The sequence below is a fragment of the Amia ocellicauda genome, chromosome 1 (genome assembly GCF_036373705.1).
Source record: "Amia ocellicauda isolate fAmiCal2 chromosome 1, fAmiCal2.hap1, whole genome shotgun sequence".
Taxonomy (NCBI): Eukaryota; Metazoa; Chordata; class Actinopteri; order Amiiformes; family Amiidae; genus Amia; species Amia ocellicauda.
Window position 1 is genome coordinate 32,115,343 of NC_089850.1, and position 14,468 is coordinate 32,129,810.

The 14,468-nt window shown below is 35.4% G+C and overlaps 1 protein-coding gene across 3 annotated transcripts in view; it reads right to left on the reverse strand.

Annotated features, from left to right (window-relative positions):
* atg5 (ATG5 autophagy related 5 homolog (S. cerevisiae)) overlaps positions 1 to 14,468 on the reverse strand; it is a 52,555-nt gene that overhangs the window by 25,565 nt on the left and 12,522 nt on the right. For all 3 annotated transcript variants that reach the window (XM_066701950.1, XM_066701941.1, XM_066701960.1), the window contains exon 7: positions 2,580 to 2,697. In XM_066701950.1, coding sequence (XP_066558047.1) covers positions 2,580 to 2,697 — 118 coding nt within the window. The remainder of the gene's footprint in view (positions 1 to 2,579; positions 2,698 to 14,468) is intronic.

The window sequence follows — 14,468 nt, forward strand, 5'->3', positions numbered from 1 at the left end:
CAAGTGAAGTGTGTTCCAGTGATTAGGTTATTATAATCAGCCATGTCCTTTCTTTTACATACAAAAAAGATAGATTAAAGTTCCTCTAATACTCCATTATAGAGGAGAATGCATTTTACAAGAAAAAAATATAATGATAATGATTCCCTGGTTTAAAAAAAGAAAAAGAAAAATGAAAAAAAGAAAATTGGCTTAAACAAAGGGGAATGCCAGAGTGGAATCATAGATGTAAGACTTAATCTGTTCCACTTCTACAGTAAGTGTAGAGCACTTAAAATTGAGTAAAACTAAGGGATTCCCCTCGACCACATTTCCAGAGATTTTTCAGTCACACAGGTCTGCATTTATTATTCTATTAAACGAGGAAGAGAGTAAGTGTCTGACATCATAACCTGCTATTCCTTGCAGATTGGAAACTTCTGAGAAATGTATCTGAAAATTGTACTATGCTACATGTTAAATTTATGAGACATGACACCGTTTTGATAAACATCATTTTAATTTTGAAATGTATGCTACCTGAAGATCATTCAGTTTTCTAAGAAATGGGGTACGGTTTCGATTGTTTTGAAAGCCACACAAAGATTACCTTTCTGAAAATTAGTACACATGAAGCCCAAAACTTGACCTTTCCTTTCGGGGATTTTGCCCCAAGATCAAAGTTTAAACAACATGTAATTGTTTTTTCTTACCTTTTCTTTAATTTATTTTTATAATTTGTTTAAATATTTTTCTAGATCTCCAATTATTTCCCCCCTTTTTGTCCCAATTTGGTATAGTCAATACCCTTGTTCAACAATATAACGTCCATGCTGTTTCAGGTGGGATGAGACAAAGCATGAATCAAAGCCTTCTGCTATTTTTCTTACACAGTGAACCCAGAATGTCTACAGTCCTTCTCTCCCAACCAATCGGAGTATTTTATTCAGATGGAACAGATAACATCCTTAGACAGCATTACATCATTTCCCATTTGCCTTATTTTGTTTTTTCATTGATGGAGCAAGACGCACAATATTTGTGAAAAAATCAAGGCTTTTTTAAACTATCTTGAATACATGGTTGTACAAACCCTTTAGTTTAATAATAACAATTAGACTTCACTTAAAAATTTGAGATGAAGTGGATTATATCGAAAATGTTCATGCTGTACGTAATAATTTGAAAGGCACACTAGCCTTTGAAGTTCAATTTTAAAATATAACTTAAATCTTCTGCAAGCCAACAGTGTCACAGTGCAACTACAAGATTTTTTAAAATATATTTATGAACAGAAACAAGTGGTTTATTATTGTTGTCAGTTCCTGTTTCCCATGTGGGCGTGTGACAATGAAGTGAGGTCACGCACTCCTGACTTTCCTCTCGTGCATGATTCCTGCTAAGGAGGATTGTGTTTACACCACTGAGAGTCAGCTTTGAGCCCCCTATCAAGGTGAGCACCGGGACGCCTCAAGTGTCCCGGTGTGTTTACTCTCCCAAATATGAACTAAGTAAGCTGAGAGCCAGCCTAAAAAAGGCAAGTTTAAATCCAGCATTTGTGGGTAAGGAACATCCCCATAAAGAACAAAAAGACAGCAATGGTCTCAGAGAGTAAGGTACGCAGTAAATAAACAGCAACTATCATAGAGACAAATCTGCCTGCAGGCTTCCTCATACAAGAGAGGTTAAGAACCCATTCTTTCAGAGTGCATTCTATTTTTTAAATTGATACAAATACTTGAATATTCAGAATATTATGAGCAAAACAGAAGGGAGACAAAAGGAGAGTCAGCTGCCAAAAAAACTAAAGAAAAAACTAAAATCAAAACAAGCTGATTTTATTAAGATCAGTCGAGATTTCATTAACAAGGAAATGGAAATAAAAACATGAGACACAAAGAAAGACTTTCGCCTTCATCTTGCCAGACAGAGAGGAAAAAAAAAAAAAAAAGGCAGCCTGCATGAGTAACTCTTCAAAGAGGAGCCTGGGATGGAGGTTTTCCGTACAGAAGACGCTGCAGGTACTCTGTCTGAGAACCCCATTGTTTGCTTATCTGTTTCCTTTGACGGGATCCAGACAAATACTGTTTTGGCTGTGTCTTTACAATTCTCTTTTATATAGACCTCTGAAGTTTGCCATTTTCCTTTTCCTCTTATGACAGGCACAAGCAGCAATTATCTGTGTACCTGTGTATGTTAATATATAGCGACTTTTTTTTTTTTTTTTTTTTTACTGTGCATGTTTGAAAGTGATGCCTGTTTATGGTATTAGGGGATCAACAATATCATTATTAGATGAGTGATGAAAATGCAAAGAGTCATCCTTCCATTTAAAATTTCAGGGATCAAGTTAGGCACAGGGTAAGAGAAATGTGCTTTATAGCTTTGTGTACAACTATAATAAGCTGTTTAGTAGTTCAGTAAGCAAGGTTTAGTATAAATAACGACATCATGTACAGTATACTAGGTGTTAAGATCAATCTGGCCAAAAGCAATATTGAAACCTGTAAAGATATTTTTAGTGCAGTGGGTTCAACTGACTTAAGGGCGGGACAATAGTTTCATGTGTATGACTGATTTATTTTGTTTTCTTAACGTACCGTCAGGAGTGACTGCAGCAGGAAATACTTCTTTCAGTAAATCGCCTAAGGTGTTTGGCTGCCCATCAGTTGTAACGGGTCGAAACAGCTTCTGGATGAATGGTCTGTCACTCATGGTCTGTGCGGGGAAAAGAAAACAGTCAAGGTAACGTGTTAAGGCCTTATTACACAAGTCAACTTTCTGGCAACATTCATCGTACCAGAGCATTCCCTGTGACGACAAACTCCCGGCTGTATCCTGTAAACTAGCAGAACTCAATCATCTTAGAACCTTAGACTATGGTCTCTCTTCAAACCTTCTACACTACTCTAATCAGGGGAATTCAAACATGAATGATGATAATGGAACATTTACTCATATAAAGATTGATTACAGTAACAGGTGCTCAAATGCCAAGAAAAAATAAATACATTAATCTTTTGTTTGAATGAAAAGTTGAAATAGAGGTAATATCACCATGAACAGGAGACAATTCTTCACACAGAGAGATGTTACAATCTGGAACAAACTCCCCAGCGATGTGGTTGTAGCTGAAAATTTGGGAACACTTAAAAATAGACTGGATAGGATCCTTGGATCACTCAGTTATTAATGGACAACAAACTAGCATGATGGGTCGAATGACCTCCTCTCGTCTGTAAATTTTCTTAGGTTTGTTTCACTATCCTGTGAAATGTTTTTTATTGATTTATTTATTAGATTTACAATAAGGACAGGAATGCAGTAAATGTGTCGACAGGCCTTCCCACCAGACAAATATTATGATATGCAGGGGGTCTGCTTGCTAACCAGTTCTGCTTTGTTTAATTGAGCTATTTATTCTGCTTACTCAAGCACCGCATATACTGTATTTTCCAAATATTTTACATGTTTGCCTTAAATGTCTCCAAGGGAGTACACTAATACACAGACACCACTTCCTTTTTGACTCTACTGTCTGGAGAAGTTTATTAGAACCCCCGTCAGACCCGAATGGATAATAACACATTAACCCCCCTGCACACTGCCCTGAAAATGAGTCACAACAGGGTCTCGAAATCTAAAACATCAACACTTCTCACACTGATCACAGAAAAAGAGGAACACATCCTGTATTGGGAAATGCAAAACCACACTCTCTCACTATCTTTTAAAATGGGAAAATTGTGCCTCTATAAATAGCACAAATTAACAAAAGAATTGTACATATTAAACTTGAGTTGAGGTTAGAACAGCGAGTGTAATGTCAATTTGCAGAGACACGCAGATCAGAGCCTAATTCCACATCTGCATGCATCTGTTTTGTTTTGTAGAAAAATACAAGTAATCCTAAATCAACTAAAATCCTTAAACAATCAAACAAAAACAGTAATACATTACCTTAAATGATTTTTGTATTTTCTTAACAAATTTTTAAATTATTTCACGGTACCTCTTCTACATCGTCTTTTCCTCTGCACTGTACTGCACCGATGCTTCCTCCTTATTAACCCAATTGTCAAATGTATTGCAGCAGTGTTCAGAACCAAAAAGGTGCTACATATACATTGTTTCCTTTTAAAATACATATTTTCTTTAAATAAGACAAAAAACAAAAGCTCAAATTTTCCAAGTGAGTAGCATTTAATGTGCAATTTAGTAGGTTTAGAACTACCTAGATTTCCTGGCTAGTGAACAAAACTCAACACACCCATCTCTGTGTGCTGTATCAGTTTCTCCATCAGATCTCTTAGGTCTGCTGTTGATATTTTAAGTATTAAAAGAAGCAGGTCACCTTATAATGCACAGTTCAGAGGACTGTAGTGTGTTGTCTTCAGTCCACCTGTGCTAGTGCAAGGGCTACAGCAGTAAGCCAAGTTTATTAACAATATGAAATGTTATATATGGTGTCTATAGGACGTATTCACACCCCTTGGACTATCTCACATTCTGTTGTGTTACAAACCGATATGTTAGTGCATTTCATTCCTTTTACAGGATCTCATTACATACATACACACACACTCATTTGGAGACAATATTCCAGTATAATAAGTCATTTCAAATAGAAAACAAAAACTGCAATGCTGAGGCTTTTCAAACAGAGCATATCTTAATTAGTGGGAATGAAAAATCCCAGTCACTACATTATTTTGAGAAAATCATCAACAAAACCAGTCATCCAAAAACCAACACTGTGCTTCAGCGAGTCATTCAAAATGATACTTCATTCATATTTTCCAAGACAGCAGAAAGTGTAAATTATTCTACTGCTCAGTTTTCAGGTGCGAGTCTTTATGCAGTGTAAGGTAGTAGTGCAAAACTGCCGCAAAATAATTATAAAGTCATGCTCCCAAGTTTTTCTAATTAATCAAATGCAAATGGTGTCTAGACTCCATAAATAAAGCATATTCAATGTGATATTAATGTTCTATACGTATTCTATAATCTATGGAATCCATTACTTCAATGACTGGAGCAAAAAAAAAAAAGCAGAACTTAGCCTAAAACCATGAAAACAACACATCACCGCCAAAAATAAAAACTATTAATCATCAGAGCTAAAAACGAATTTCTGAATTTCTTCAGGAAACTGTGGGAATGTTGACTTGTTGCCAAGAACTGTTTGACACATTATTACTAATCTTTCTTAATTTAGACAAATGTTTAACGTCTTTTTACTTAGAAAATTGATTAAAAGGTGACTATCGAACATTGAATGCAATGAGAAGAGCTGAAAATGAATGACAAAGCTAACGATAGGCTTCTGTGTTCTGTCACTCACATGGGTCTGCACCTTGCCACTGCTCATCTAGACCATACAATGACTGTACTGTTACTGCTAATCGTTACAGCTGATCATCACAAGTTCCTCAAATGTTTTATCACTTAAAACCTCTCTGACCTGAATATGCCTGCCACACTTAAAAAGTGAGGCAGATGAGGGAGGTATAAGGCTTTTGCAGGCAAGTTGGGCTAAATTACTAAAGCTGTTTTGTTTTTTCTTCCAGGATTGGCATCCCCAAAGCATAAGCATAGTAGGCTGGAATTTAATCTAACTGATCACGTATGCAAAAAGTATTGTGTGCTTATTCGGTGGGGGTGAGGAATCCTTTGCCATAGCAGCCATTTTAAGAGAAAGAGAGCGAGAGTGAGCATGTGAGAGAGAGAGAAGAATGACCTTGTCTGTCAGCACTTCCTTGATACTTGTCCTCTCTTCACCCATGCACCAATCCAGTTTGAAACGTGGGTCACGGGTGGCAGCCATCTGGAAACACTCCATGTTCTCAAACTTGGCAAGGTGATTCTCTATTTAAGATTGCATGGTCACCACCAGCTTGTTGTTGCCTCAAAGTGATCGAGGGCCAAAGTCTTCCCAGACCTTTTATTATTACCCAGACCGTTATTTTTCAATGGACATCCAAATCTCATATTAGTTATGCCAGTTCAGACTTCACATACTAAAATCAGGAAGTCTTCCAAAGCAGCCAAAGTCAGGGCAGCCAAATGGGGTCTCCAAACAGCCAAGCACCTTAATCCAATCCAATGAAAAGCACAAACCAAATCCTCTCAGTACAACACCAACATCCTTTTTATACAAGACAGGTAATTACTTTTCATTCAGTTGTGCTTGATTACATGCATTATAGGTAATGTATATATTTTTTCATATGTAGCATTATAGGAATGAAGAACCAAATTAAATAACAGATGAATAATGAAAACTACATAATTAAGGACTACTATAGTTTTTAAGCCTTCGAGCCATGCTTCTTTGAAATTATATAATAGTTATATTACAATCAGTATGGTTTATAGTGATGTATAGATTAAATGTGGCATCTGACTTTTTAAAATGAGTGGAAATTCATGTAATTCAATTATATTTCCTTTGATTCCAATTCCAATTCTGTATCTTCAAGATCTATTCCATTCAAACTTAAATTCCAATTCTTGAATTCTGGAAGTTCAGCAAAACATTGGGAATTGACCTCAATTACAGTAAAAGCTTTGAATCATCTTCGCTAATGCATTCCAAACCTGCAAGGGGTCAAAACCTACCCTTCGTTGCTGCCTTCAATTTATTCAAATTATGCACCAAAACCACTACTGTACTTTTAATCACATATATAATCTGAATCGTCTCACTATGATAAAAACCCACAGAATGTACTCTAAAAAGAGGCATCATGAGATGTTGAGAAGCAATGGTACTGGATATTAAAGAGTATAAATACATAGGAGGTGCTAACGGCTGGCAATGTGCCCAGTGACTTGTATAGTATCACATGCAGAAACTGACAGACTGTCAAAGTGGGATGTTAGATTCCAGCTCATTGTGTCAGATGTCCCCCTGACACACAATAGAAACTAATCAGGAGTCTTTGAAAAGGAAACTAGGTACACAGGGTTTTAGATCTCAAGCCTGTAACTAAAACCACTCGGCAGAAGGAAGGGAAGGTGTCGGTTTAGAGGGGCACTGAAAAAGCTGCACTCCTATTGAGTTACCAGAAAAACTGACTCACTGGCAGGATGTGAAGGATTTCACAGGATTAGCTGCAGAGACCGAGCAGAGAGAGTGCATTAAGTGACAGCTACGTCAATGCATTTTTAAATACTTCGATTAATTATTGACTCGGCCACAATACAAAAAGGAGCATTAATCCAGATGAGTTCCATGATATGCCCGCCATGGACACTTTCTATTCAGCTCACACTGTGCAAAACCTGGAAGTCCTGCAAGGTGATTGTACCAACAAATGTGCATTCAATCCCACATGTCACAGATCTCTCCTCAAGTGGCCACCTATTCTTCCTTTAAGTTTGTTTTTTTGTCTCCGGGTAGACATATTCCAAATCATTCTGCCACTGTGCTCTTGTTAAAAAATGTTCCACTCTCTCATAATATCCACAAGAAATAGAAATGTGCACTGAAAAAACAAATTGAAAGAAGATAAGTCTACTTCATGTACAGCTTAAGGAACAAAAACACACTGGCTCCTTCTCCTTACTAATGAGGTTAATAAATGTCATTTTCATAAAAGATTAACATTTACTGCAGTGAAAAACACAGCCTGCAAGACCCTTTTTTCCTCAATGAAAAGAGACCCTTAAGAAACTACCTGTCCATGTGTATTCCAGGACTGTATAAAACCTTGTTGGAAAATTATCTAAAAAGGTCACTAAAGTATGGTAACTAATGTGTTTTTGTGAAGAATACAAATTCCCAACCTTCCTCTTGATTTTATTTCTAACTGTATCAACAACCATATACTTTAATCTCTCCACAGTGCTGCACACTGGGTTTGTAGCTAAACACCTTCTTCCTTTTTCTTCATCTATTCCAAAACTTTGGAACTGAATTTGATCAACTTATTATTTTCTTAATGTGGGACAACAGAGATACAGTAGAGAATATACCAAGATGATTTTGAACAAGGATACATTGTCATGTAGTGTTACACGTCAGACATGAAATTAATATTGTTTCGATCTTGGAAATTATCTCTACTTAATATATAGTATGTATAATCTACAAAATAAAATAAAATACACCAAGAAAAATAAGTTGCATTAAGCCAAACTATATTAAGCAAACTCTCTGCCAAATAAGTTATCAGAGTTTATCAATACAACACTTCTAAATAAGGCAATATTCAAAATTTTATGAATATTTAATTTTACTCCTGATTTGAATCTTAAAGCTTCCCAATCCCATTTTGGCAAGGACTGATCATAAAACCTAAACTATTTCCTCATTAGCTCTACCGCGGTGCAACGGAATGGAAAAACAAACAGAGAAATTAAAACTACAAAGCTTCAATATCGGCTGATCACAGAAAGAAAGGCTTTGATCCTTTGGACCAAAAGTCTATACATTTGTCATTAGTTGATTTAGTATATTACTGTATGATTCCGTTCCAATAAGGAGAAAGGTGATAGGCTAGAATTTATTAACACGTTGTAAACTTTTCTACCTCTATTTCTATTTTACAAATTTTGTTATCTCAAAGTTCAGTAGGTCATATCAGCTATGCATAATAGACTTCAGTTTATAATTTAGTTTTTAGAATAAAATGGAAACATTAATAATATATAGTTATTAGTGGTTTAACACAAAATATACAATACTTATAATTTTCAGTTTTTGTCTGTAGCTGTAATATTTTCATTCATCAAGCATGGTATCAACCCAAAAATAGCCCTTGATGAGACACTACGGATTATATACAGACTAGACAATACCCTGCCCTAAGTAAAGGTTTTTTTCATAGACGCAAATACATGTTTGTGGGTTACCTGGTACATGGTATTTCTAACTAGGCCAAAGCTATAAATTCAGTTGGTGCTTTCTGGCTTCATAAATTAAAATGCTGGGGAATAGGAAGCCTTTCAGCTTTCCTCAAGCTAATTATTAGAGCCTAGAAGAGTCGACGCAGAGACACACACACTGAGCCCCTGACGGAAGTCTGCAGTTGCCAGGGGTCTATCATTTGGGTAAATGTTATCATTAACTGTATGTCTGTATCAAAGTAAGATGGTGTTATTTACACTAAAGACCACAATCTGTTTTCAGAGGGGGTTGTGTGGTTAGAAGACAGCCATTAGGATGATTTATATATCCGGGCTCAGATTTTTTTATTTTACTTCACAATATAGTTGTGTCTAGACTGATGAATCCAATTGATTTTGGTGCACCAGTGGTTAGAAACAACTTTCCTCATCATATGTGGCTTTCTTGTCCACTCTGCATCCTCTCCTCTAATTAAATCTGAAATACTGTTTCATGCTTTGCAGTTCATAAAAGAAATGACCTTTAATCATGTCTCATTTACTGTACAGATTCCCCCCCACCCCCCCAACATCCTTTTTGGGATGAAAAAAAAAACATTCAAAGGCTACAATACTTTACAATATTATCATTTAAACATTGTTTGTCAACCCTGCTTCAATTAAGGGTATTCCATGTAGGTTCTGAGATTTTGTTGAAGTTGAAGCTTTGTGAACATAACCCAGTGAATGATGGGGATTCAAAACATCTTACTTGGCGGTTCACTAGTCAAGGTTTTGTTATTCACATTACTAATAATAATAAAGTGAAATGTATGTTCCCAAATATTTTCAGAATTTACTATACAGAGCTAACAATCTGAATATATTTCAGGAAACTGGAACATTTTACAACACTTGAAATGAAACTATTGGAAGTTCTAAAGGCAACAGTGAAGGTTTATAGGAAAGGTTTATTTAATACGACATTTTTGGAATGTTTAAATACTGAACGTCAAATTATTTTTCTGGCTGTGAAGTCATATTAAAAGCGCATTCAAAATGTGTTTTTGAGTTGATTGAACTGAACTAAGATTTTGGATGTGTGAACTATTGAGTGGCACGGTATAGAATTCAATGGAGGGGCGATACAAAGTTTATATACCCCCGTCTAAAAGATTTGGAATGAATCACTAAATAAAACTTAATTGATAGGTGTAAAAATAATCACCTACAACTCTATATAAAGCACCTATTTCCTTAATACATAAAACAAAATCTCACCTGTAATATCTAGATTTCCAATTAAAAGGGTTTTATTTCAATCATACTATTACTTGTTATATACAGTATTACCAATTTCACAAGCAATAAATGGCCCTCAACACTAAGAACACCAGGCCTTGCAGAAAAACAAACCTTTCCAAAAGAGTCGTCCTAGACATGTTCCAATGTGTTATTTTTGTCAGTCTGTTGTAAATGATCTTAGTGATTAGAGGTGCTTTTCTGATTAGTTATAGTTTGTTGCTTCAATTTGCATGCTGCTGCTGTTTAACCAAAAGTTATTAGCTCACTTCAGTAAGCAAGGCTCAAGCTATTCAGTTTTACAATCCTGCTGGATGTCTGAGATTGTTCCAGCTCAGCCAGAAGTAATAATGTTGCAGTAATCTTTTCCAGACCTCTAGTGTCAGTATTGAGACATTCTCAGAATTAATCATCATTTTGGGAAATGTACTTCAGTCATCCACAGAGGGTTCCCTAAAGTCTGTCTCATCAATTTAGGTAGCACGGGAATTAAACTCATTATCTTTTACTATTGTGGAATTACAGCTGAACATGTAAGTTTAAACTGCCATTTAACAAGTATTCTCAGTGTGTTGATATTGTTAACAAATTGTGATTTCATCAAACATGAGATGTACACTAACGAATGCAATATTGTGTAAAAATAATACAAAATAACAAAAAATATTTGAAGATTTAATGAAGCAGTATAATCTGTCAAAGATGTATGATGAAATTATGCCAGAAATAGATTAAAACAAATTAAGTATTGATTTGAGGGGGGAGATGGATTTGGTTAATCAGCTCTTTATATATAAATCTTGACTACACAAAAATAATAAAATAGTAGTAATAACATATCTGTACATGGGATGGTATGGTATTTTCAAATTAAACCATTTAATGCTTTGACATTAAACCTAAAACACAGACAAAAAAAACAACAACAACAACAACAACAACAACAACAACAGATATCTACCAAAGACAATTCCTACATGTGTCAGTGCAAACGTATTTTGGGAGAGAAAAGAACCAAAAAACGAAAGACGCAACAAAGCGTGACAACTGAAAGCAACAGTGGACTCCCAGGCAGCGTGTTACTCATCTCAGATGATTGTTGTTCTTTCTTGTGGAATGTAACACCCAGGGGCTGCTACTTCCATTGTCAGTGAGGTGATCAATTGAGAAGAGCGCTTCGCATAATGGAGCAGGTAACTCAGCACCTTCACACCCAGTTCAGCCAGGGAGGGGCTACTCCTGTTCCAGGAATTATGCTACATAGTTTTACAATTTCTCACATCACCTTATGACTTCCAAAAGATACAAGGACTAAATTAGCGTAAGTCACAAAAGCAGACAACATGATTTTGGTTTGTTTTTGTAGGTTGGGGTGCAAGAATTAACATGACTACATGGATTTCTCTGATACAAGACAAAGAGCTCCTGGGAAATATAACCACCTTGTAAAAAGCAGCCAGTAAGAGTCGAGCTACAGGCCTATATTTCCTGGGGGATTCCTCCACTAGGATGTTCCTAAATTAGGAAGAATCTCGACTCACTCCCGCACACTGTGAGTCATGTGCATTAAATAACATGAAAGGTGCGTCTATTTTTCTTGTACAGTAAAAAAAAAAAAAGTGCATGTAATGATGAGACGGACTCCCCTAAACTGCTGTTGTGGTATGAAAAGTTCTCATCTTTAATTATACTGCAGCAGGGGCCTCACCATGTAACAGATGTATGACAGTATTATTGTGAGAGGGCTGTGCAAATCTTATTTGATTGTCTTTGGCATTTTATTCCATTTTTAAATCAGTTTATCAAGATCTTTACACATCTGCACCATTTTTGTGTCGAAGGAAAGCAGAGAAAAACAAATTACATTACATTACTCTTTAATGGAAAATTTTAAACCTAAAAAATAAACAATCTTCTCTATAACAACATCAATAAGAGAGACTTGCATTATCTCCATATTATTTTAGAATTCACTCTGATGTTATGGCTGATTGTGTGTAAATTGGGATTGGGATAATATTCGTTGAATGTGCACAGATTCCATCTCAATTTTCAAGGTTAAAATTTTCCATCAGTACAGTGGAGAAACAGTATCCTGCCATTCACTGTCCTTTGATTTATTGCAGTGGGGGGAATCACACTTCAAATTTTTGATCAGGCAGTTCAACCAACTTCTTTCCCCACAGAAATCTTTCAAAAACAATTGAGCCAGACCAAGTGTGCTACAGCACCACAATGCTAAGTCCAAGTAAAGACGTGTAAATGATGTGGCTACTCATTATTTTCCTTGTAAAAGAACAATGAGATGATATGATCAGTTACATCATTTTTGGGAACAATGATAAGCATCCAAAAAAAAAAACAAAGCAAAACACTGAATCATGCATAATCTGCTTGGATCATATGGTAATTTTGGTCAACTAAATGATTAAAAACGACTGACTTTTTTTGACAAACATCAAACTAAGAAAGGGGACGTCTTTACTTTGTTTACTGGAAATAAGGTAATATACTGAAAATACAGACTTTCTGCCCTCCTGCTGCGTAAGGGTTTTGGTCATGGGTGTGTGTGTGGGGAGGTCTTCTGTTGGTCTTGTCAGTGATTCTCTACTTTTGGATTTTCTTTCACACATTTCACAATAACATTAATTATTTGTTACCTTAAAGATAGAGGGCTTATTTTAAAGAAGTCGATTTTAGATTTTTAACTAATTAAAACCCCTGTAACAGTTTCAACTCCAGTCTTTCAAGCTAGAAGGTGAAACCAAGTCCTGGCAAAGAGCACCACCTACTGGAGGCTATTTTGATAAACTAACAAACATCCCATTCTATTAAGTTTATAAAACAACATTCCCATAAAATCACCAGTAAATACACACAAACTACAAACGTCTGTTTTCATTTTTCAACCAGTATAGAATTATTGATTATTAAAGAGAGTAAAGTACAGGGAAGCAGTTTATCATTATCAGTATCACATGACACCAGTACAATGCCAGTCAAGACTTTAGACTTCACTGATGAGGTTAAGAATGATTATTTGGAAAACACTACCCAAGTATACCAGATATAACAATATTTGTTCATACTTGTTTACGTCTACAGAAGTTACAAAGATTTGGTAGAAAGCGCTCATATAAAGGAGACAAAAACAATGCCCTGTCATTTTAAGGATTCATTTGGAGAGAAGGGTTATAAACATGAATTACAAAAACAAAAGCCTAAATTGTTGTTTCCAGAGAGTGTGATATGTCAGGTTTTGACAGTAACTCAAATATCTAATGATAACCTAAAAGAAAGATAAAAAGGTAAAATACACTTTACTGAACTGATCTCAGAGGTTCTCAGAGATCTCATCTATCCGCAGGTTATCAAAGCTGCAAGAACATTCTGAGTAATAACAGGCTGTACCATCTGTAAGACAGACAGCAGTTTCACTTTGACTTTTCTTTAATCAAATAACATCAGTTATGAGTACTTTCAGGGTTATCTAGCCTGTCATAACTGAAATCTGCAAATTAAAGATTATTATTATTATTTCAGATTCAGATAGCCAATGAAAAAAAGGCATTCCATTCTGATATTCAAGACCTCATATGGACATACACATTAATTTAGTTGTTTATGTCTTTTTACTATATGACTTATTTTTCAATGCATTTCCCAATGTTTCTATACATAACAAACAATTCATTTAATTTGACCATGAAAGATTACATGATTACAATGTAAAACACCTTATCCTTAACTAGGTGTTCCTTGTGTAACACTATTGTAAACCTATAATGCAACTTGCTACTTATGAACATTTAGTAACTATTAATTTCAGAATAAGTTTGGCCACCACTTATGGTAACTAAAATGCTGAGTCACATTTTCATAATCCTTTTTCATTTCACTTTCTGATCTGTCAATTCAGAGACCATAACTGATAGTACCAGAAATGAATTACGAAAATCAAGAACCAAGACGATTACAAGAAGAAAAAATAATGTAACCCTTCCTTAGTCAACTTACTGGCATAAGCACTAAATGACATTTAATTAAACAAAAACATTTATTTTGGCACTTTCACACCTAGGTCACGTGCAAGTCATTCGAATTGAGGTCAACTTGCAAACTGGCTATTTTTCTTTCATTTTAGGTTCGGTTTGTTTCACACCAGGTAAATTGAATCGAACTTGAATTTCTTTCAAAGTGAATTTATGTTTATCTGTTTAGTCCGTTTGAGAAGTTCTATCTAGTTCTTCCTATTAAAAAAAAAAAAAATTATATATAAATATTTTTTTCTAGTCCGTTTGGTTTGATCCACATCTGCAAGTCCTTTAATGGGCCTTTTTAAGGTCTGATGTGGA